At 39.8% G+C, this 25,459-nt stretch overlaps 2 protein-coding genes across 2 annotated transcripts in view; both read right to left on the reverse strand.

The window, feature by feature from the left end:
• Positions 1 to 258, reverse strand: part of TRIM45 (tripartite motif containing 45) — an 8,121-nt gene extending 7,863 nt beyond the window's left edge. Inside the window, exon 1 of the mRNA XM_031056688.1 lies at positions 188 to 258. The gene's annotated coding sequence lies outside the window, so the exon portion shown is untranslated. The remainder of the gene's footprint in view (positions 1 to 187) is intronic.
• A 5,614-nt stretch (positions 259 to 5,872) lies between these two features.
• SPICE1 (spindle and centriole associated protein 1) overlaps positions 5,873 to 25,459 on the reverse strand; it is a 36,184-nt gene continuing 16,597 nt past the window's right edge. Inside the window, exons 4-17 of the mRNA XM_031056710.1 lie at positions 23,742 to 23,844; positions 22,865 to 22,986; positions 21,249 to 21,340; positions 20,811 to 20,953; positions 20,438 to 20,578; positions 19,409 to 19,674; positions 16,135 to 16,266; positions 15,378 to 15,525; positions 13,697 to 13,921; positions 11,296 to 11,681; positions 9,791 to 9,962; positions 8,301 to 8,403; positions 7,898 to 7,976; positions 5,873 to 7,079 (exon numbers count right to left, since the gene is read on the reverse strand). Coding sequence (XP_030912570.1) covers positions 7,026 to 7,079; positions 7,898 to 7,976; positions 8,301 to 8,403; positions 9,791 to 9,962; positions 11,296 to 11,681; positions 13,697 to 13,921; positions 15,378 to 15,525; positions 16,135 to 16,266; positions 19,409 to 19,674; positions 20,438 to 20,578; positions 20,811 to 20,953; positions 21,249 to 21,340; positions 22,865 to 22,986; positions 23,742 to 23,844 — 2,166 coding nt within the window. The 3' untranslated portion in view covers positions 5,873 to 7,025. The remainder of the gene's footprint in view (positions 7,080 to 7,897; positions 7,977 to 8,300; positions 8,404 to 9,790; positions 9,963 to 11,295; positions 11,682 to 13,696; positions 13,922 to 15,377; positions 15,526 to 16,134; positions 16,267 to 19,408; positions 19,675 to 20,437; positions 20,579 to 20,810; positions 20,954 to 21,248; positions 21,341 to 22,864; positions 22,987 to 23,741; positions 23,845 to 25,459) is intronic.

A 25,459-nucleotide genomic window follows, 5' to 3' on the forward strand; every position in this document is an offset into this window, starting at 1 on the left:
GGGGGAACCGCCCCCTCCCCCCCCCCCCGCCGGCAGGTCATGTTTCCACTTCTTCCAGTTCCAAACTTCCAGGTTTACCGCCTGACTGGCCACTGCAGCCGCTTTCTCGGCCTGCTGGATGCCTTCAGGCCTTGGGAGTTTTTCCTTCGGATCACTGGAGAGCTGAGCGAGAGCGGTGAAACTTTACCTGAGACGGCGCAAGGCGGCCAGGCTTGCCTGCGACTGCCCACCGGGATGGGCTGGGCTGGTGGCTGTCCTCAGTCACTGCACCGGGAATTAGGAATACTGCAAAAGGCTGGCTTGGAAAGCCCAACGTCAGTGAAGCTCTGCATGATGCTCCTTGGACTTTGATGGCATCTACACGGCTGTGTGAAAAATGCGTGTGAAAAACGCGTATTTTGTGATTGGCTTTCGCAAATATTAAAATGAATATTGTATGTGTTGTGTTAGAAAGTAATGCTGTATTAATTCTCTTAAGTAGTGTGTTAAATATAGTTTTAGGTTATAAAAAAATGTTAAAACAGAAACTATGCTATGTAGGATACTTTTTTTAAAGAGAGGACTTGCAGCGAGATAGCAGCCACAGGACACCTAAATCTTTCAGAGAAAAATAATTTATTGCCCTCTTATCAGAAGAAACAAACTTTTTCCCACCTCGAAGGCGCTGTTAGGATTAAGAGGAAGAAGTTGACAAAGACCAGACAGAATCCTGTGTTTGAATGGAATTTATGCATCATGTATGAAGTGTATGAATATGCAGCAGGCTATTGTTTTTAAGGGTTAATCCTCTGTTAACATGGCTCCTTTTTCGGGCTCGTGCTGCCCAGAAAAAGGTACCCGGACATCTGTAACTCTTTGTCTCTATTGTCCTAATTCAAATTGTCCAAATTATTATTACTCTAATTATATTGCTATTTTTATAACCATTTTATTACTATTAAACTTTTAAAAATTTGAAAACAAGTGATTGGCGTTTTTCACAGTTGTCTTTATCAGTCAGATGTGTAAGCTCTTCAAAGACTGAAACCAATTCTCCCCTTGTTTTGAAAAAGCTCTTTTCTATAAAGTGTCCTTTAGAGTACCACATTCAGCCCTTAGTAATTGAACTTTTTACCAGCTTGCCCAGGACATTCACTATCTTACCTGTCCCCATCCTGCTGGCCGTTTTGAATACAATGTAATGTGAAGAGCATTTGAGACTTCTGGAGTTTCAGTTCCCTAAGTCAAAAATGAACAGTCAGGAAGATCTCCAGCCAGGTTTTTGTTTTTAGAACCAAATGGACCTCTCTGTCCATTTACAGAGCAGTAGATAAATACTTAATATTTGTATATAACACAAATAAATATCCCCTCTGTAACAGATGTTAATGCCACTCTGATGCCCAATGGCTTAACACAGAAATAATCTTCTTCTTCTGATACATGCAAAACATTTCTCCGTCTTTTATGTTGTAATACACGATCAAAGTTTTAGGTCATGATGAAGTGTTTTCAACCTCAAAGCCAATCAAAAGAAGAAGGGTGTTCCAACAGCCTTCTTCACATTAACTATTAGCAAGTGCAGTGGTTGTGGAGGTTAGAGAGGATAAAAGCTGCAGTAATTGTGAGACAAGATGACTTGATAACAATATTCAATATTGTCACAAAGAAAGACTGGTTCTTTTAATCATGCTGGAGGAAAGAATAGTAAATAACCCTGTAAACGTGGGTGTGGGAAGAAAACAGGGGAAGAGTCATAATGTCACCTTTGTGCAGAAAAGGTCAGCAGCATCTTCCATCGCTGCAGAGAGATGGTGGAATAAGCCATGACTGGCAGTGGCAGAGCAAATCTGAGGATCCAGCCCAGCTGATCTGATCACCTGCCTGGCCACTGATCAGGTTGGAGCACAGATTGCTGCTGAGTAATGTATTTATGAGCTACCAGTACAAAGCAGGAGCATTCTCGGGATGATTAGAGAAAGTTGTAGTGAAATGGGCTGGAGAGAATCATCAAGGGAGCCCTGTGAGACTTGGGGAAAGAAAGGAAAAGCAGAAATGCAGGAAAAAAAACCCCAAAAAACGGAACCTCACGACCCTCAAAACAGGAGCTGCATTAGTACAAACTCATGATTCCCTTTGGTTACTTTCCCCATAATATTACTTTCTTGGGTACTGTCAGCCAGTGGAGGAGTGCCCTGTGGCACTACATCCTAAATTGTGGAAGACAACTCAATGGACATGTAAACTGGAGCTCTGTGAATATCTCCAATTAAGCACATTGGTCTGCAAAGCACTGCAAGAACTTGATTGAGAGACCCTCTCCCATCTTGGATTATTCAGAGTTTGCTTTGTAACTGATCAAAATTTACAGATGAAGAATCCAATGTGTTAATTTATATACACTGGAGGGCAATAAAGGAGCATAGTTACATAAACAAAGCAATGAAAATGTCATTAAAATTAAGCCAATGTTTTCCTTTTTCCACAAGAGTTGATGGATAGCTAATTATTCTCATTTGACCCAAGATCTACTTGAAATGAAGTCCTCTCTAAACTTGTTTTCCTGCCTCTATTGTTAATGATGCCTATCAGAGCCTCCCAGAGTAGATGCTCTGAGTGATCTGGTCTTTCCCCACCTTACTTTCACTGCCAGCTCCTTCTTCTTTTTCCTGTTTATCTGATTCTCATTTCCTATGATTAAGCACTAGATCATCACACTTGAGATATGGAATATTTGTTTCCTTCTCCCTTCTTGTCAAGGACTTCTGACTAATATTTCCATTGTATTTCGTAATTAGCCTCTTCTGGGGAAAGCTTTATGCTGCTTTCCCATTTATATTTTTCTGAAGGAATATTGGTAAATTTTTTTATAGCATGTTCAAAAAAATCGTTAAAGCATAATTTCCCTCCTAGACTCTGTGAGTGGTGTGGGTATAGTCCATTTATTAAATTTTGAATTGGATGCCTCATGTTTTCCTGAACCTATTTACTCTGATAATTTTAGAGAGTTGTTTCTGGATATCCTGCCATAAGTAACAAATAAACTGAAAAAGTGGTGAAATGGAAATCATTAGTGAATAGGACTGAAGAAAAGTCCAAGATGACTTGTTGACAGAAACCTGAGAACTTGTCAAAATGGCAGAGCTTAACTTAATGGCAGCCAAAGGAGTGTGGAAAATGACTTATTTGGGGAATTTACGAAGAAAAGACAAGCAGAACATACAGTTGGCTTCTTTCCTACTGACCAACAAGAGCAGTTTTGCTGTGAATTTGTCAGCTCTGGGAACTACTGTGTTTCAGAGATTTCTCTGAATGTGGCAGAGCTGCCAGGCTTGGTCTGGGAGTACTTGATGCACCATTACCCAGTTGACAGCTCTTACCCTATATATCAACCTCAACCAGAAAATCCAACAAAGGATTTACAAACATCTCCCAGTTTAGGCAGAACCTCTCCCTCAGCTAAAGATGCGTTTGAAATTATGTGGCAATTGAATGGTGAGAGGAGCATTTCTGTGAGGCACAGAGGCTGGTGTTATCCCCAGCCGTCACTTTCTACATCCAGCCTGATGCCCATGGACTCACCACTCTATGGTAAAAAATTTCTTCGTAACATCTAACCTAAATGTCTCCTTTTTCAGTTTAAAACCATGGATGTTTTAAAAGGAGGTGTCACTTGACCTTTACTTGTGCTGGGCCTCAAACACAGACAAGTAAATTGCCCCAAGCCCAAGTCTCACATGACAGAATTTCTGCAAGCTGATGGCACATGGAGGAATGTGACAGCTGCAGCAGAAGGACAACACTGATCTCCTGCTTGGGAACACCACTTGGGGACAAAGAGAGGACTTCTGTCCTGGGATGTCTCACATATTTTCTACAAAGCATTCCAAGGGGAACTCACTCTTCAGAGAAACACCTTCACTACCAAACATCTCCCTTCACACATACACACTTAAATTTGCCAGTAGCTTTTAGTCTTTAGGCTTGTGTTGAGCTTTGGAGACAGAACTAAACTGAATCTCAAGTTACCTCATTTAACATAAGCCCATGTATCTTAATTTTCATGCTGGACTCCAAAGTACATTTCTGTGAGTTGCTGCTGTCACACATCAAACCGGTGCTCCAGCAGGACTTCAGCCACGGCAGTGTGACCTGGGAGAGGTGAAGGAGGAAGGCAGCCAAACAGCACACCTGGCAGCCTAAACCTCTGCCACTCACTGAATAATGGAAGGCTCACCATCATCACTCATGGACTTGGCTTAACCCTGAAATAGCAAACAGGAAGTGGATAGGGCATGGAGATGGGCTAACACTTGAAACATAGAAAGAAAGCAGCAAAAGATGCGTGGATCTCTCTTGTCCTCCAGATTTGTGACAGGAAACACAAAGTCTAAAGTGGTCAAGCATTCTCTCTTTCAGTTGGCAGCAGCAGCTCTTTGAAGACCAAAGCAGCTGCAGGGCCAAACCACCCAGCAACACAGGATTTGTGCAGACTTGCCCTTGCTGTGGCTTCTGACCAGACATTCCTGCCTTCCCCTCCTCCCTGCAGCTTTCCAGCCACCTGCTGCCACTTTCAGCTTTCTGCTGCTATATATATTCTTTTTAATCTCTCCTGAATCCTGCCTACATTTTCTGAAGGGAAGATGAAACTGGATTTTTTCCAAGGAGGCTTTTCTAAGGAAGCAAGTTCTTTGTGATGTCAGGCCATTAATCTTTTTTAGCTTCCCTTCAGCCATATTTGAGAGAGGGAAGTGATCTGAAAGGCTGTAAGTTTCTACATGCAAAAGACCATAGAATCATTCAATACTCAGAATTGGAAGGGACCCACAAGGATCAATGAATTCCAACTCCTGCACAGGACAGCCCTAAGAACCACACCATGTAGCCAAGAAATTGTTCCATCACTTTTTGAACTGTCAGGCTTGGTGCTATGCCCTCTTAATACTGATGCTGAGAAGACAAATGGAGTTGCTTTTCTTTTCCTTTCCCTTCACTGCTGGGACCATGAGACAGAAGGATATTACCGTAGGGTATTTCACTGAGATGGAGCTAGGAACAAAAACCTGGCCTTGCTGCAGGGCAGTGAGAGCAGGGAATTCACTTAGATGAGACTTGAGGTCAGTATGAGGCCTGACCAAGCATACTTTTATGCATATATGTACACACAAAGAAATATAAAATCTGATTGCCTGCAACAGGTGTGCAGGAAGACTAGTTCCCTGCAGGAGCAGATGTCAGTCTCAGGAGAGTGAGCATTTTGTTTCAGACAGGTACAGGCCAGCCTGCTTATCAAGCAGCAAAGCTTTGTAAGTGATGGTGAGTTGAATTCTAGCAACAGCTGCAGTTTGTTTCTTAGTCTAGAATAGACAAAAAAACCAACACCCCTGTAAAACTCTCTGCACTAACAGTTTCTCAGACACTGCTTCAAGCTTTACTAGTCTTCAGTATTCCAGCAAACACACTTCCATGAAATCCCAGGGGCAGCTCATTTCTAACCACAGAACACTGTGTGACCCCAGGCTGAACCACAGCAAGTCACAGGCTGTGGAGGAGATGGTGGGAAGTGACTGGAGACATCTGGAATGGAAGTGTCCCTCCCACCTAGAGACTTCCAAGTTAAAGAAAATAGATGACTCAAAGGATTAATTCCAATCCTGTATTCTAAAAGGAATTCTCGTTAATGCCAGAGTATTAGCAGAGGCAACAGCATTAACCCATGGCACTATGGTTATGTAGTCCCATCCCAACTGTGGCACTGCTGTCTCTTCATGAATTGAGGGATTACTTCCAAGCAATTTTAACTGTTATTTCACAAAATACAGAAATATAAACTTTCTTCACTTCCCACTGGAAAAATAAATCATGGAAGCATCAATGAATATTTGAACAGATCCTCTTTTGAATACCACTTTTTTATTTTAATTTTCTAGATCTGTTTAGAAGAACCCTTCCTTTACAAAAAAACAAAACACAAAAAAAAAGCAGCAGCATGTTTTCTTCATTCTCCTATAACTGAAGTGACTGACAGGACAGAGGCTGGCTCCACCCTATCACTACCTTTCAGAGGAAATTTCACAGTTTAAAAAAAATCTGGTTTTGCTACTTGCAGCTATTTTCTTTCCCAGACTTGCAAATTATTTTCATTTTATAGATCTCCATCATAAATGTTTTTGGCAAGGTTTACTACAAGGTAAGGAACAGCTAACAAAGCATTTCCTCAAAGTCTTAAATTTTATAGGTAATCATTGCTAATAAAATAATGACTACTTTAAAAAGTCAAATAAAACCAATATAAGAACCATGGCCATTAGAATATTAAATAAACACATAGCAAACCAGCTTAATCCAATTATATGTATCAGTTTTCTATTATATCAAAGACCACATACTTTAGTACATAGCAAATAGAGATTCTGATTTTAACTTCAAATAGTTACTTTATATTTACTATAAAATATTAAATGAGATTTTTAAAAAGCAATCCTCCAGTCCAGATGCAATCTCTAACATGCTAACTGCACAGAAAACACAATTTTTGGGAGCAACTGTAAACCACAGAAGGAATAAATTCTTTCTGATGTAAATACTTATCCACCAGAAACAGACTGGTTTCCTAATCTCCAGGTTCCTTTTCAATGCAGGTACCTTCCCTCATCTCAGTTCTTCCTGACATTTTATTCCCACATCTTGTGCAAATAAACGCTCCAGAAAGTTCCACAGGCAATTTCTAAAACCTCCTACCTTCAGCATTCCTAACAGAGGTATCAAGGTGCTCACCAGTAAAGCTCCAGCAGCCTGAGTTTACAACCTCATGAAAGATTTTTTTGGTGAAAAGGTGTAAGGTCACAGCACAGAAACTCATTCCCAGGGCTTCCTAGAGTGCTCTGCAGGGCACAAATACAGTAAGCACACAGACCTTTCCATACTAATGGCATTGACATGAAAACATTTCAGAGTTAAACAGCATATCTGTAGAGAGAGATTGTGATTTATTTGTAGTTAATAAAAAAATATTTTAAAAATACAGGACTTGAGTTCAGCTTCCTTTACATAACGTGCATTGACAATGCAAACCATCCTTCTTCTTTTTGCTTTTCTACCTGTAAAAGAAAAACCAGCTGAGATTCATAGACAGTAAATTCCCATAGATCTGTGTGTTAGGACTGTTGTCTGCCATTGGCACCATGGAGGGGATCACACCACCTACTTCAAGCTACATCTACCTTAATAATTTCAAATTTCCCTTCTAGGGATGTTTGGGATATTCCCTGTCAGGATAGCAAATCCTGGATGCTAACTCTGTTCTCCTTATCAGGCCTAATTTAGGTTATTTTGGACACCAGGAAATAGGTTATTGGTATGTTCTCATGGTTGCTTTCAAGCCTATAAACAGCTCTTATGACTGGTTTATCAGTCTGTAGCACTGCAGATCTCCCTGTGAAAGCATCTCACCACAGGCTATCCTTTCCTTTGCACATCAGGAGTCAGAAATCTAGATTGTGGCTCTCTTTACATTTGGATTTACTCATCCTTCAGCAACTGACTTGTGCAACAGCTAGGGAAGAGCTTGCTTGCCTCTTGACTGTGGCTCTACCAGTACATCAGAATCATGGCTTGAGATTCTCTGGAGCCACGAGGGAAAGACTTAACAAAGGTTTCCAGTTCTAACACACAAAGATGCCACAGCAGACAAGGGTTACTTATAAACAACTCTGTGGCAGAAAATAATGAATGTCACTAGTTCTCATGTCTCTTCTTACCAATTGTCTGTAATCCAACCTACCACTAACTGACTGATAATAGCCTTGGGATATTTAAAACAGGACAGAGCTTGCCGCCCTTCATGCATCTCACGATTATCTTTTCCCTTTTATGACAACATATTAAAATTCTCTGTCTGAAGATTTTTCAGTCTCACCTTTGGTCTTTGGCTGACAGAAGTTAATTTGGCACTTTCTGACATTGCACTTGAAGGTTTGCTGGAGTCTCCTACAGTCCTGGAAATATTCAAAATAAGATTTAAAAAGTGAAAAATGGAAGTGACTACTAGAATATGACCCTGAGTTAGGACCTCTCATCAGCAGTCTTTAACAACACATGTCATCTGTCTTGTGTCAGATTGCATGTATTTTAAATACAAACACAGGAAGTTGTGAAAAAGCTATTAGACCTTTGTCCCACTTGCAGAATTTAATGTGAAAAAGTAAGGGAAAATCCACAAAGCCAGAAAACCACATGGCAATTTCTCCATTGTGTTCAATTTCTGCTGTGTGGGTAATTAGGATACTAAAAATATGAAATAGTAAAAGGTGAACTTTTACCTTCTTATACTGGTCATACTGGCATGGGGAACACTGTCATCCTTGGAGCTGTCCATAGTCACTGTCATGGGAACAGACACTTCAACTGTCCTCCTTGCATTTTCTAGGTGATAAATAATTGTTTGATTCTGATGAGAACACAGCAACATTGCACAACATTCATTTTGTTTTACCATTTTTTCCAGAGGCATTACAACCTCTTCCCAATTGCACAGATACACAGACCAGAAACAAAACATCAGGTCAAACATCAACCTCATACTCACTTTCTGAAAATGACTGACAATGACAGCAGAGACTCAGAGCAACTACAGACAATGCTCACATATATATAATGATTCTTCCACGGTTAAATTTTCTGTGGTTTTTGGCAATTACAGGCTTAGAGACTTCTGATCTCTCACCTTTGTTGCTTTAAGACTTTACTTATTGTGCTGAATTTACATTAAGACAGCCAAACAAGCACTGAAAGTGTTATAAACCAACCTAGGAGTCACTGCAAAGGCACCTGCATGCAAATGCCCACACACTGCTCCCTCCTCCCCCTTCTTCCTCTCTCTAAGTCCTTCCCCCTTTGTACATCCTCTGTGGTTTCTAAGGGGAAAGGACAGGTGTCTCACAGAGAGCATGTGTACATGGTCACATGCAGTTCTGCTTGCAATGACAATAACTGCATGAAAAGATAAAGCAGCCCAGACCTCCTGCAAAGTAATCTTTTTTTACAGTTACATATGGCCGCTAATCTATGAACCTTGAACCAGCAAGTATATTCTCTAAGCTAATCTACCTCTATACGTGACTGGAAGCTCCAGTTATTCCTTTCTATTAGCACAGGCAGTAACTCAGCAAGACAGTCTGATGGAAAGTGTACCCAAATGACAAAAGCTAAAATGGGGTTAAGAATAGGATGACCACTCTGCCATAAGTTTTAGAAGCCTGATGTAAATACTTCAGTCTTTTCCACCCAAGATTCTGCACAACAGAGGACTGATTAAAAAACCCAGTGCTGACCACCAGAGATTATCACAGAATCAATTAAGTTGAAAAATACATCAGAGATCATCAACTCCGACCTTTGAACACCACCTTGTCAAACAAACCAAGGCACTGTACCACATCCAGTCTTTCCTTAAGCACTTCCAGGGATAGTGACTCCACCACCTCCCTGTGCAGTCCATTCCAATGCCTGACAACCCCTTCTGTCAAGAAGTTCCTACTAATGTCCAAGTGTAGCACCTGTTCTTCAGAAATAGCAAAGATCAGGTTTAACATGAAGCACAGTACTTGCAGCAGACTAATTACTAAGCTAACTTTAGCAGAGGTTTAGCTGATATGTTTTTAGCTCTCTGAAGTAAGAGGTGTTTGTGCCACAGAGGCATTAACAGCAAGTGTAATTCTGACCACAACCACTGATCCAGTAAGATAAGGACTCACCAAAGGAGAAAAACACTGTCTGACTAGTTTTGTTTCTCCTGAAGCTGGGTACTCACCAGTGTAATTCAGGGATGGGGTTGGAACAGGAGACAGCATTGGAGGGACCATGTCAGCAGCAGCTGATTTCTGCTGGTCTATCAACTGCAACAGTTTATCCCGTGCTGCTGTACTCTGGCGATTCAGCTCCGCTATCCTTTCCTCCAAGCTCCTTGATACCATGAGATGACTCTACTTGGATAATGGGATAATTACTTCCAATGAAATATTTACAATTTTCACCCTAAAGGAGGGCATACAATATATCTCAAGTACTTCTATGCATTTAGTTTTCAAACTGAAAGTGAATATAATTATGTAGCACTTCTGTGAAAAATATTATTTTGACCCTTTTACTGTCCTGTATCTAAGTCCTCAACTGATTAAACATTACAATATTTTATACTGGTCTTCCCTCAAGCAGGAAAAATACAGCTGTTGTCCATATCATTTGAGAAAGAAAAAAAACCCCAAGCCCCCTCCCCAAAAAACCCTCCCCTAACCCACAAAAAAAAAACCCAAAAAACAACCCCCCCACCAAAAAAAACCCCACCAAACCCAAACAAACCACCAAACCAAAACCAATAAACACCCAGCAATTAACTACAATTAAGAATATACTTAATCAGAGAGACACATTTAGACGGTGTGGGGGAGCAAAAGCAGAAGTGTCCTGGAACTCATCTTTAAGCCAGGTTTTGATTTTTTTGACCTCTTCCCCTCCCTGTCACTAATTACTTCAACAAAACAACACTTACTAAGAGTTTGCATCACCTTGTACAACCAATTTACTAAATACTACACAGCATAACCTGAAGTGAAAGTGACAACACTCTCAGCCTACATTTAAATGAAGAAATTAAAAATCTTCAGGATCCTTAATTTAACAGTCAACCAGCCACTGTGATAGAACAAAAGACAATAGCAAGGGCAGGGATGTTTTTGTGATGTGAACTTCACTCACTGGGATCCTACGGAGTAACTGCTTAGTTGCAGGTTATTTTTTTTCCACTTAAACTGAAGCCTTCAAGGTCTCTCTTTCCCAAAATCTTTGGGATGTCCATAGAAGAGGACTGACAAGACAGACCCAACAAGCACATACACTATGATCAAACATTTGCAAAAGATGTACTCGCACTAACTTCAAATCTCATCTGCTTTTGGGTCAGAGTAGCAGAGATTTATGACATGGCTTTAAATATGCATTTCACAAGCTTGACAAGAAGCTGTGGGTTGGTGCAGTACTTTTACTGCTAACAGTATCCAAACTGCAAGAGCCTGGATCACATTGCAACACCACCTCTTGTTGCAGCACAACCTTATAACCTTCTTCAGAACCCATGTACAACATAGGCCCAACATGAGAAACTACTGCTGATTTGCTTATGGAATAATAATAAAAATAACAAGTCTCTAAGCAAGCAAATAGTAAGTGACAAGATGAAAGACAAAAAAGCACCAGTAAACTATGGAAAGCAGATCATCAGAAAGGAGATCCAGCCTTCCTTTCCTGCTAAATTCTGACCTGTCCTTGTGAAGAGCCTGGACTAGGATCTGCACTTTGTGTCAGGTCTGGCTGATGCAGACAATCACTTTTGTCTCCAGGGACACCTCTGAATTTGCTCAGTTGAGCTTTAATTAGAGCATTCTGCCGTGTGAGCTCAGCTATCTGTCCCAGCAGATCACCATTTCGAAGGAACTCTTCAGCTGTGCTGTTTTTCCCAGTGTCACCTGGGCAGGACAGATTGGTTTTCTCATGGGAACTCTCCAAGTCTTTGTCTGCAGGAGGAACTGGTTGTCTTTGAGAGATGGGGCAGTTCTCCTCAGCTGTGCTCTGTGTCCTCAGGGAGGAAGGTAAGCTCCTTTCCTTGCATGGCTCTCTTTCAGTAGACTGGGAAATGGCTGCCAACACTACAAACACAAAATAAAGGAACAGTAAGGACAGTGACACGAGATCCTCACTGAGGAGACTAACAGTGACTTGACTGCATCAGGTTACCAATAATCAAGCAGGAATTTGAATTGGAACATCTGGCCTGAATGGTGTTATGGTACTGATCAAAAACACTCTAGGCAATATTCTGCTGTAAGAACTCACTAGGTGAGTATTTCCTATTGCAAACAGTCTAACATTTAAATGATTTAATTTGAGATGGACAGAGTAGCCACTAAGAAGATCAACAGTTTTGAATGTCTTAGCTGACAGATCAAATACTATTTCTTAGTCCTTCATTTTCCAAAATTCAGTTACCTTACCTGACAAACTAAGTTTTTGTTTCAGTTCTGATATTTACATTGGATTATTAACAAAACTTTTAGGATAGTGAAACAAAAAATACAAGAATTTGGCATGATAATAAACTAACTACTTAGCCCCTAAAGAGGAAGCAATGTGGCCAACAAAAGTAGCAAGGTGTTTTTTGTGGTCATCATCAGCAAAGAGATAACACACCACAGAGACATGACTGCAGTTACAGCACTGTCTGCTGCTACAGGCTAAGTCCAACTTGACTTTTGTGACCAAAACCAGATTTTCTATGCTTCATACACCATAGAGCCCATTCCTTCACAAGCTTTAGTTTTTGCCTCTTGAGCAGAGATGAATACTTAAAAAATTACACTCAAGCGTGTTTTATGAAGCTATGGGCATAAAAAAACATCTGTTGGGCCATTCAGCATCAGTCTTAAGAGAACAATATATTTTAGAGAAATCTTGGAATACAGTTCTGCATTGCTGTTTCAAATGACAGAAGACATCTGACAGTTCTCAATGGGACTGAAACCAGACATTGCTCTTTGTAGAACAAGACCTTTAGTTCATTTCCTCCACATTGTTTTGGTACCTCCTCACAGCACAGCAGCCCACCAAGTGGCTGAACTAGGTATAAACTTCCAATTGCCCAGCCAACTCCTTAAAAATCAAAAGGACTTTTGGTTATTTTTCTGACTTGGAAAAGGCTTACAAAACAACAGCTGAAAGGGAGGAAAAAGGAGGAAAACACCAAAACCCATTCCTGTACCCTCCTTCTTGCCAGCCCCCATCAATCTGGCCATGGATGTAATTATCTGCCTCTCAACAAGGGTGTTATCCAGGGCCCTGCCAAGTCCAGTGGGATGCATGTGTGTACAGTGACAATTGCAGCACAAAACAGCTCAGTTTTAGAATCACCGAGTGCTTCCTTCTGCTCACTTCAGTAAGGATAAATGAGAAACACCCTCCCTAATCACCTTGATGAATTTTCTTCCTCCCATGAACCAGAACTGAGCTATGGATACTGAGACAAGACTGAGCTACCTGGTTATCTGGCAATTTCACCCAAAATTCCTTCAACCATTTCCTGTGTATTGAATGAAATCCAATGGGAACCTAGCTCCCACAGCATCCAAAAACCCCTTTGTTGGGAGGATTGGCTCAAAGCAGGAGCACACAGCCTACAGACATCCTGTTGTGTCTGCAACATTGCAGAACCAGAAGTTCCAGCCTTCTGTTGTCTCACCATTGAAGGTGATGGAGGCTGGATTACATCATCAGCAGATGGAAATCTAAAATGATGTGCTGTAGGTCATTGACAAAGAGCTTCAGCAATCACACAGATATGATAATCAAAATGAGTACAGAATAAAATGTCAGTCTGGATTGCCACTGGCAGGACTGCTGCCAGCAGATGGAAAACAGGAAGTGTAAAGCAACAGGCACAGTAACAAAGAAAATGCTTATCTGGGTGCAGCAGTCTAGCAACAGGCACAATAACAAAGAAAATGCTTATCTGGGTGCAGCAGTAGGATGTTCCAGCTATCGGGCCAATATGTCTAGGCATACAGATTAAAAATTTTCCATGGAAAATGCATCTTCAGAGGTAGCGTGAGATTGAAACAGTAACACACAACACAGACTCCTAAGTCTACTGAAGTCAGAGAGATCTCACCATTCTGGAGGGAAGACAATTCCTGACTGCTTTTCTGCTGTGGTGGGGATAACAGCACAGCTGGCTGGAAGATGTGAGCTGGGAAGCTTCTACCAGGTCTCATACCACTTGAGGCACCTGGCCCTGGGTGAAATGTGAAAGGAAGTTCTTCCTGTGGAAATTTCAGCATATTTTCCCTATTGCCTACTTCAGTCCTGGGCTCAGGGTAGGTCAAATCAGGTTTTTCTAAAGAAAAAGACAAAGCAGGGAAAAAAGTTAAACAAATGAACAAAACAAATAAACCAAACAAAAAAAGGAACAAAAATTACTTATAGTAAAGGAACAAAAACTACTTCTAGTGAAACAGCAGTATAGGAAAAATATCAGTAACAACTGCTATATTCAAACACTTGAAAAGACAGACAAGACTAGAGTATGTTCTACACCTTTCTTCTGAAGTCCAGGTACAGGAGTCTTTCACTGAAGCAAATTATAAATTTTTACTGGCCATAAGAGCAAGAAGAACTCTTACATGTAGCCTCACAATTTCAGGACAGTGGCATGAGATCTGTTTGTAGCTCATGCACAAGACTTACAGATACATGTCTTGAACTATCTGAATTGCATTTGGCAATATTCCCTTGAGAAAAATCAACTTATGCACTTGTCCTAATCCCCCATATTATAAATTTGATGGCAACAATGCTGTTAGAAAACAATTCAAGGCTTTTTTGAGCTCTGCTGCTCTTACTATCATCTAATTCAAATGAGATGTCCCTTTAGTTAAAAAAAAAAAAGAAATTATTCTTCCTTTAACAAAGGAAAATAAGGAGAAGATTTGAAAATTCTAGTGCTGCAGAATTGATAAACATGAAGGTTTGGGTGTTAGGCTGGGGTTTTTTTGAGGGGTGCTTTTCTGACTGTTTGGATTTTATATTTTGGGGATAGTTTCTTTTGGTTTGCTTTTACAAGTCCTGGGTCTATCACATAAAAAAGATCTGGTATGTGGCTTCTTCTGAAGAAGATAATCTTCCAGGAAGAGAGCTTTTAGCTACAGAATGATCCACAAAACCAACATTTAACTGTGGAATACAAGTAACTGTGAGAAATCTTGGGATTCACAAGAAGCTGCTGACCTTGGCAGCAAAAGCAATGCATTTGAACAACTGATCAGGAAAGACAGCTGGGAGGAAACTCAGTGGTGAAAAGTGGACAACAGTCCAAGGTGAATCCTGTTTGGTTAGTTTGGCCACCCATCTACTGGCTCAGCTCAGCGTGTCTCCATGTCACACATCACTCAGCTGGTCACTCTGCTCTCACACAGAGTCACAAACACCAAGTGACACCTCTCTGACTGGTTGGCTCCTGGCCTCAGCTGCTGCTGCTCTGGCCAGCAGCGACCTCCAGTGTCTCCTGGAAGAACCAATCTCAGACTGCCAGGCTGCTCATCAACAGAAAGCTCATCAACAGAAATTCTGTTCGGTTTGACTTCTTTTAGGAGCCTCAGAAGGAAACTGACTTTGGAAGCCACCTTAATGGGCTACTCTCCTGCTTTGCTTGTGCTCACAGCAGAACCTATGGCCTGTGAGTTTACAGAAGTGACATTCACACTTTTTGCAAGAGGAACTTGTGCAAGCAGGCATCTATTATTCCAATACAGGGATAAACTAACCACTCCTCTTTCATCCTTTATTGTACATACCTTCACTGTTTGCTGGGCCTCTGCTTGCAATTCCCAAATGTTTTGAACTTTGTTCTCTTTCAGGTTCTACCAAAGGGAGGCCCTTAAATGCTTGTGTAAGACACATCAGCTTTTCATCTGTTACTGTCATGTATTGCTGAAGTTTCTTCTAAAGGAGAAAAAAAACCCCATACACAGAATTACAGAAATTTGTGTTCTACCAACAAAAATTAGAAAACTGTATACTACAAGAAGTCCTGAGAAGAAATTTGGCCTCTTAATACTACTGCATGATTCTGCAGGATTCCAGTGAGAATTAATTATTGTCTCCATGTTTCTCATTTATAAATCATTTGTTTTGCCTTTTCTTACTCATGACATTACTTCCTCTCTAAGGCTTCTTAATTGCATCATTCCCAAATGTAGCCACTGATCAAATCTACCTCCACTGGAACCTAAAAAAAGGAAAATGTAGTATTACATCTACTCATTGCTCCAGTAGTGTTAACAGTATAGAAGTGTGAAGGAAGATGCCTAAACTTTTAGATGGATAAAGTAAAGGTCAGTTTCACAGAATCAGCACTTTCTCAGGCTTTGAAGTTAAATAAACATAAATAAATGACTTTCAAATATTTCATACCCATACCTGCTACTGTAATTCTCAGGCTCCTTGCTCAATTTCATCACTTTCTTTCTGTTTATGGTTAAAATTTCCAGAACAGAGCTCATAATTCTAACACATCATCCTGATGGGTAAGAAGCAAGAGGGGCTCAGTACCTGCATAGTCATGTTTTCTTCCCTTACTTGAAGAACCTCAGCAGTCAGAGCATCAATCAATTCCCTGTGTTCATTCAACATTTCCTTTTGCTGCTGCCTAATCATCTCTTTCTCATGCAGCTGCATTTCAGCCTAAAGATAGAGAAAAAAATTGGAAACTTACTATAAACCAATACAGATTCATTTGAAAATAGGAATGAGTCACGATAACATCATAATGTAACAGCTCTTCCCAATATTGCTAAACTTCATTACTTTCATGACAAAATAAAAATTGTCTAGCCTTGAGAACTGTCAGAGAGCTTACTGTTTCTCTTTGATCCTCCAAGACACTGTAGGGAATCCTTGCTCTTCTGCCTTTACAGCTTTTACAGGATGTAACTAAAAGCATTTTCTCTCTACACAGATATAGCTTCTTAAGTCACTGAATCTTCATGCAGGAATCAAATAATTCCAGGTGTGCTGATGCTTGTCAGTTTCCCATGCTACTTGTGCCTAATCTTTAGTTTCCCTAATTCATTAATGACCACAAATTTGACTAAGTAAAGGAGAATATACTTGCTTTCTAATGTTTTCCATCAGAGAGAAAAAGTTCCAGAGGGTTTCAAAAATATGATAACCAAACAGCTCTGCATCCACATGATGTGAATGAATAAATTAATATTTTTGAGAATAACTCACAGATACTGCCACTAGACAAAGACAAGCAAGATACACTTCTCTTAAGTATACAAAAGGCAAACCATCCATTTTCTGTTTCCCTTCCAGCTGGAGAGAACAGGGTTTTTTGTATTGATTCAAATGCAGCATGTTGGCTCAGAAAATGGATAAAAAATCCTGTACCTGGCCTCTCTTTTCAGAAAACAGACAACACAAAAGAAGCACTTCTACCCTGGTAGCAGTGATGAAGCTTCTGATGCCTTAGATTACCAGGATGAGCTACTGTATCTACTAATCCTACTCAGCACTAACCTAGTCTTGGAGGAAAAGCTTCCAAGCAGCTCTGTCTTACATTTATGCATAGGGAAACCATCAGGGTAACATCTATTCCTATCCTCAGGTAGGATTTAGGTCTGGTATGCCCTGAAAGAAGTATTTTCATCCCAGCCCACTGCCAGGTGTGGCTCTAACCATAGGAGCTTTAACACTGCACCAGAACATGCAGCAGACAGGGAGAACAGAGCAGCACAGATTCAGGGAATATGCCCATACTCTTTGTGGGTCTGGCAAAGAAACAGCTTTCTCAGCAGAACGAGGGTGAGGAGGGAATGATTCATTCTAACACTTGGAAGGTGATCTAAAAATTAGTTTAGAAACCAAGTCAGATTTATCCATTTCCCTTTAAGAATTTCATATGGTTTTGCAAAGATTTCAGAAGTTTCTTTTTCTCTAGCTTCTTCCATAGTCACTATTTCCTTCTTATGGGTGTTGGCTTGTTTATCACGTTATAAAAACCCTTTCATAGAAGATTCGTGAATTCAAGTTTCTCTTCCTGCTTTTTAGATACAATTTTGAGAATAAATTAGGCAGCGTCCTTTATTGCAATCCTTCTGATTTTCTGCAGCAAAACTGGAAGGAGAGGAAGGGAATCTCTAAAAGCTTTGAAACCTCATGAAGACTGAGTGTCTAACTGACTAACTAAAATCAGGGGCTTTCTAAATATTCCCTGCACAGTCATGTTCTTCAAAAGCACTGCCATTTACAATTAGGGCATTGGAATTCTGCTAACTCTGTTGGCTAGGCAAGACAGATGGTGCAAACAAGTGCTTGATCTATGTCTGGCATCACAGGGACCAGGTTTTATGAAAAACTCAAGACAAGCTGGGCTTCTTCCCAGCAAATTCTCATAACTGTAATTAAACCTCCCAGAAAAGGAGAAAAGTCGCTTTAGAGTATGAATGCAGTATCTCTCTCAAGCAAGGCTGAATACAATTAACCACATTATGCATCTTGAGTGACTTTGTAATATTGCTTACTTAAGAATTTAGGTAGTAAATGTGTGTGTGCGGCAGACAATTATGCAAACAAACAACTTCTGGAAGGATGGAATGGTAACAAGAAAAATTATGAGTAGCTTTGGAAGATGTCTGAGGCTCAGGAATAACTCATTTCTGTAGAAAAATTAAAGACAATCGAAATAGGATTATAACTGCAATTACATTTATAACATAAACTAGATGCTATTAAATTGATGTATTCCTAATAAACAGAAAACATTCTACTGAAATTCTAAGATCCTTACTTTTAAGTGCCAAAGAACCAAATTTAATTCCCTGCTTTGGTATTACAATTCTAACAAAAACCAAGCATTATTAACTTTTTTTTTAAACATAAGACTTTCTCAGGTGAAGTCCATCTTCTGATGGCAGTTGCTTTTCACTCTTGGATTGATTATTTACTATTTGCTTCCAGGACTTAATCAAAGCAAATTCTTCCATACAGATTAAATACAGAGTAATACAAGGATTAAGTTATTATACATCTGGTAAGAGAAAAAAAAATAGTATTTTAAAATAATATGGGTTTCCCCCTTTCAATTATTATACAGTCTGAAAAGGAAGAGAGTTCCACATTCATTAGAGATCTATTACCTTTGCTATGAAATAGATCATTAGCATTTAGATAATATATTCTGCTGCACCTATTAGGAGTGCAGGAACTGTCATAATCTGGTTTAAAATGTCACATAGACCAAATGATCTGTGAGGCACTGCTGCCTCTTGATAGCTCTGGGATACAGATGAATTGGAACACACTTTTTCCCCCCTTTTTTTAAAAAAAAGCTTCTACATGGTACACAGGTGATCTTCTATATGAAATTCCATTAATTCCCAGCTGTGCATTGTTACAGTGAGCACTTCAGGTCATTCTTGCTTAAGGTAAAGTTTCTATTCTGGATAGTAAAAGAGGATTAAGAAATCCCTCAAAGAAAATAAATTTGCAAACAATGCTGTAGTTATTACCCTGCTACAACTCTGAGTATATGTGAACAATAATTTAAAATTATTTCAATTGGTATTTTCTGTCCTTAGACACTCAGACTTTCACTGCAGTCAACTCCTCCATTTTCACTAGGGATACCAATTCCTAACAAACCAGGTCCCAATAAACCAAAAGTCTTAACTCCTAATTGCATGCAAACCTAGTAATAAGCAAAGATAATCACAGTTCAATGTAAAATACTTGGAAGCCAGAAAAGACCAAAGTTCCCATCTGTAAAATAACTTCACACCTTTCTACATTCAGTCTCCAGGAGCAGTTCTGAGTCTCTCACCTCTTTGAGGTAGCGCATCAAGCGACAGAGAGCATTCACCAGGGACAGAGTAAACCCAGACAGGCCTTCACTTCTCTCTTTTTTTGGGACCTCACGACCTGTACATCGCTCATATTCCTCCAGTTCACGCTCTACTTCCTGGATCATGTGGTTGAGAACATCTAGGCTGGATTTGTTGTCCCTCTGAAGGTCAGTCTGGATTAAATTAGCTGGAGAATCACCTCTCTTCTGTCTTGCAGAGTTCTGTTCAGCTTGAACTCTTTTCACTGAAGGGGAACAAAAAGTGGTCATTGGAATTTCAACTTGTATAGAGATCTTCACAGTACCAATGAAATTGTATTGTTTATTGAAGTAAATCAAACGAAATGCCCTCTCTTGCCATAAGATGAAAGAGACCATCAAAGAATGTTCCCCAGTTATTCCAGCTATTTTCAGATTCTAAAAACCACATTTTTTGCTGCCACAGTAGTATCTCTCAAGGACAACTGATTGGTGCTTTTATCTTGGATACACCTGTTTGTACTTGTCTCCTCTCCAATTAAATGCATGGAAAATAGTTTGCTAATGAAAAACATCAGCTGCTTTGTCATACTCAGTAAACAACTCTCCTTTCATGTTACAGCTTGCAACTGATGCCAGTCCCCTCATACAAACACATAGAATACAGGGACTGAAATGCATCCTTAATCTGTGCAGCACAGAACACAAATCTGGATCAGAACTAGACAAGTACTGCACAGGAGAGGACTCCATGGGCAGCAAGGTAACGGGCAGTGTCCAAGGGCTGTTTTTACGATTCCCAAATTCCCATGGACTTGGCTCTGCCAATGAATGTGCAGAACACAGGGAAATACACTAGACAACGAGCTGTAGAATACCAAGCTTAAGATATGCTCTAGACTCAAGGATCCCCTCATCAAACTTTGGTATTAGCCCTGCAATGACTCCCAAAAATCCCTTCCCACCCACATTTTCTTATGACATTAAGGACCTTGGAAAAAGGGTGTTTCATTTTTAAAAGTACTTAACTCTTTGCTGCAATTTGCTTTTGTTTCCTTGAGTTTGGGTTCAGCACTTGTCTCACAGTGTCAATGGAGTCTACAGACTCTTCCTCATCTTCATTCTGAAGTCTTGAATGGGTTCTCTTGATTACACTGGTAGCATTGAGGGCTGATTTAAACACAAAACAAAGAAAAAAAAGTACATGTGAAATATTTCAGGCATGTCCTTAATAGTAGTATGTTCCAGAGTAATTTTATGATAAGAGCTGGCTTTTTAGTCTGAAAATACATCTGAGCCAAATTAGCATACATTTCTGTCCCAGACCCCCACCCAGGAAGGGAACTCCACATAGGATTCTAGGAACTGTTCAACAACCTTGCTGTGATTTGGCAAACCCAACCTGACTGATCCAATGAAGGGGAAACAGTTGTTGGAGTCCGAGGCACATTTGATTCCTGTGATAAAGTGGTTTTTCTCACACCCTTTTCAGCCCACAACGCAGAATTCACCAAGGAATTTTCTTTTCTCAACAACCGAAGCAGGCTACATTCAAAATAAGAATAACAGTGAATTGTAACAGGACAATGGCATGATTCCACATTATCTGTCTTGACAGAGCTCCTAAAATTATCTGCAATTGCTCAGGTGAGTTCCCTCCTCACTTTCATTTCCAGTCTCAAGGTTACAACAAGGCCTTTCCCTGGAATTCTGAGATCAGGAAAGGAGGGCAAAGGAAAAGAGAAGAATTGACGTAACTATAGCCATTCAATACCCTTTTAACTCCACCTGTTTCCAGTGTCAAGCAGGTGGAAACCTGAATGGATGTATTTGTACTGACCTGTCAGAACCAATCCTGGATTTGAAACCCAAAACATCACGGTGTCTATCTTCTGACAATGCTTCTTCCTCCTCCTCTTCATTAAGAGCCTTCTCAAGAGACAACAAAGAAAACAAAACAGCATTCAGAGGAAGTTAGAGACCAATTTTATGGAATTGTTTCAAGAAAAAAATCAAAAACATTTGTTTTAGTCTTCCCCTCCCAAACATGCTTAAAATAAAAATACCACACAGAAAAAAAAATCCACACCCCTTTGTAGGAACTTCTGGGGGATTTTAGTCCCTAAGAAAAACTGATACTGACAACTGTCTCTGAAAATAACACAGCAAGTGACTAATTCAATAACCAATATTTTCTTTGTATGATTTATAGTAAATATGAAAATCCATGCAAACTAGAGGATAAAATAAAAGCTCTTAAGGCTGTACCAAAACAGAGATACAACAGGCAAAATATGGAAAAGCAACCTGAATCCATACCATTTGTAACATTTCAGTCATTTGATATTACAAGCTAAACAACTTCATAATGAGACCTGCAAAATTACATTTATAGTCTGTGTGTAAAATGCAACCAGAACAAAATACAATCCTATGTACTACATTTATAGCTAAATAAAACCAACCAAATTTGGAATTAGGGTTCTTCAAACTACCAAGCTTCTGAGCTACTGGATAGGTTTCACCAGTTAGCCTTTAACTGTGATTTTCATAGGCACATAAGAAGTCACAGAAGCTTGGCACAAAATCAGTACATGTTTCTTTTAAAAATTTCAGCTTATCCTGCAGCATGCATCCAGTGACACAGCTTACAAAGGTGCTGCAGTTCACTCCTCATATTAAAAAAATGGAAAAACAAATGCCACACCAAAATACCTAACACAGAAGTACCACAACTCAAATTACAGATATTTTTGCAAGATAGTAGGAAATGGAAGTAGAAAACCACGGGAATATGACACCATCACTTTTGCTCCCAACAGCCTGTTTGGTCTTCATAACAAGAAAGTTTCCTGGGAGCACCACATGCCTGTTCTCAAACCCCAGTAAGCACTCCTGCTACAATATGCTATTAAAAGAAAACAGAGCACAAAGGCAAACTAAATTAAATTTGAAACAATTTAAAAATTGTTTACAACAAATCTGAATAAATGTAATAAAATGTGAAATATTAGAAGTTAAACTCCTAGGAGTCATCAAGGCTGTGTAGTGAACTGGGATACAAATAGCTGTATATATGCAGACATAATTGGCAAATCAGAGACAAATTCTGAAATATGGCAATTAGTTAAATGACACAGAACTTCTTCTCTTAGACTGTAACCACATTGTACTCGTTCTGAGAATTCCAGAATTTAAAAGGGAGGGCATGCTAATGTGAGAGAGCTTCTACGAGACATAATGATATTTGTTTCTCATATCTGAGAGTTAAATCAAAAAATCACGATTCCCAGAGCCTCACAAAAGAAACTCACCTCTGTTTAATCTGGTCTTCTATGAATGTTATCAACAAAAACCAATTTAGTTCTGCTTGGAAATTCTTATTTTTGAATAGTCTTATTTTGTGCAAACAAAAAAGCCACAGGATGTGTATGCATGGAACAAAATATACATTACCTGGGAATCCATGACAGATTCATTAAGGATGGAAAGCTGACTGGGAGGATGACTTTTTTGTACAATGGGTCCTTGAGATGATTCTAGGTCACAGTTAGGAGCCATTGTTACATTAGGAAAACCTAGAGGAATTAAACAACACAGGGGAGAACACAGAGGGCTTGGTCTGTACTTATGTTGCAGGATTTTGTACTGAAAATCAAGCTCCCGTACTACACAAAAAAGGGGTCACAGGGATGTCACTTTAAACAACAACCAAAGACCGACCACAGGGTTAATTTAATACACTGGGCCACATATCCAGCTTTTGTCCTTCCCACCTGCATAAATTCACTTGTGCAGAAGCAGCTTGCAGGATCAAAGTCATCAGGAACAAAAGAGAATGACAGCCTACACAGAAAAACCCCTAGCTTAAGATTTCATATACAGCCAATCCTGCCTTCCAGCAGCACAAGGATCCACAAGCCAAATCAAGAAAAGGAAAAGCTGATATTGCTGATAAATCTTCAGCCATATCCAAGAGCAGAGTCAGCTCATGCAGCAATGAGAATCAGAACTATTGCAGCAGCTCAAACTGCTGCTCTGCACAGGCCAGTAGCTTGGCTGTGCAATGGTGAGCACGGAGGTGTTTCAGAGCACGTGTTGTGAAATTCCACAATGGACCAATACAGTGGAATAATCAGCCATCAGTCACTCTCCTCTGCCATGGGAGGTGATAGCCTCACCTGTGTTTCATCCAACATGAGCATGATCAATTATACTGTGTTAGACAATGAGATGAAACCAGTTAAAAGGAATGCTTTGCAAAGCAGGACTATTCAGAGAAAGCAAGGAGATCCTCTTAAATGGGCTACCACAAATAGATGAGGTGTGCTACCTGTTCGTGTGCGAGGAGCATCCTCAAGCAAGTCTTTTGCCACAGCCATAGCCTGACCAGATCGTTCCAAGACATCTTGCAAATGGTACTGATCAGACAGAATCTGAAAGTACAGTGCATAAGGAAACTTTACACTGAGCAGACTGATCCTTTCCTGTTTTTTTTTCTGGTATTGTTCCTCTAAACAGTTACCAACAGCCAACAAGAGAATGTTTGCAAAGTTGGTATTGTCCAATTAGATCCTAAATAAGATAGATCAGAAAACCATACTTCATTCAGAGTAACGACAATTCATACTGTTTTTCTGAAAAATTAAACTTATTACTTCTCAGGTCCCCATCAGCACTGACTCTCTTTAGAACAAATCCTTTCACTTCCTCTTCTCCTTCCAGCCTGACACAAGAAGCTGGGTATTTATGACATGCTCATAAAAAAAAAAAGAAATATATAGCAATTAAAAAAAAAAGAAAGCATTTCTCAAATCATTTGATGCCAACGTTAAGTCATAGAACACTTACCTACATCCGACACCCAAAAAAACAGGTACTATTTGATGATATTTAAATCAATTGAAGCAGAGTTGTTTCATTCAGTCTTGCCTCCTGAAAATCCCACCTAAAACTTAAGCCACATACAACCAAAAGTTCCAGAGGTAAACACAGCTGGCTACATCTGGCATCAGAAGACTTTTTGGGAATCTCCAGAAGATGCAGCTTCTGTATTCAAATTCTCTCTCCCAAAGTCTCTCCCTAGCACTTGAAGTCCATCACAACAGGTGCCTCCTAAAAAAGGATGTCTTGGGAGTGCAAAGCAAGAGGCATCCAGTTACCATGAGCCAAATGGAGCTGCCTGGGGATGCGGATTTGTGAGGAGAACACAATTTAAAGCTCCTCACTGATGCCTGGCTTCATTAAAATGCTGGAAATTGAAAACTAGTAAAATTATATCCCACAACCTGGAGAGAAGGTAGATACTCTTAAATACCTGAGAGGAGATATGTAAGCAACCTCCTTCACCATGGTTCATCAAACTGATCCAGAGACTGTGACTGCTTCAGAAGACCTCACAGAAAAGGCTCATGTACGCCCTCCTACTCAAAATTTGAAAACTGACTGACAATTTTTGCTGCTCCAGGAATCATAAGAAACTGTTTTTAAATTGTTTCACAGTACTCTATGCTGTTATCTCCATAGAGTTCTTTTCAATGTCCATTGGTAATTTTGCTGGCTTACATTTAGCCTCATACAAAAAATTCTAGGCAATGGCATTTTACTTGTTTCTCCTCAACCCCCTATTTTACTACATGGTTTATGTCACAAAGCATCCCTACATATCTGAGTTTCCATGTTTTCTAGTCTTTTGAGCTTGCATTGCACTGCAGTAAATTAGACTTCTCATAATAATTTAGCAAGTCAGTGAATATTCACCTTTCAAGCACTTCACATATCTCCTTCTTCAGACCAGTGTTCAATTTTCACATCTGATACAAACTAAAATTAGTGTTTTCCATTACGCCATTCGACATCAAAACAATGCAGGTTTTTAGATAAAGTTATTATACCAGACTGGCAGAAGAAAAAAAAAATATAGAACAGAAAAAGTTTACAGGATTCATTTTCTGAAGGTAATTAAAATTAGAGTGGTGTGTATAATCAGACAAAAATTATCCTGATTAGCTTGTTTTTACCCTCCTCACTAGAATTTTTTTTGGCATCAAC

The sequence above is a fragment of the Geospiza fortis genome, unplaced genomic scaffold, assembly GCF_000277835.1.
Source record: "Geospiza fortis unplaced genomic scaffold, GeoFor_1.0 scaffold1, whole genome shotgun sequence".
NCBI lineage: Eukaryota > Metazoa > Chordata > Aves > Passeriformes > Thraupidae > Geospiza > Geospiza fortis.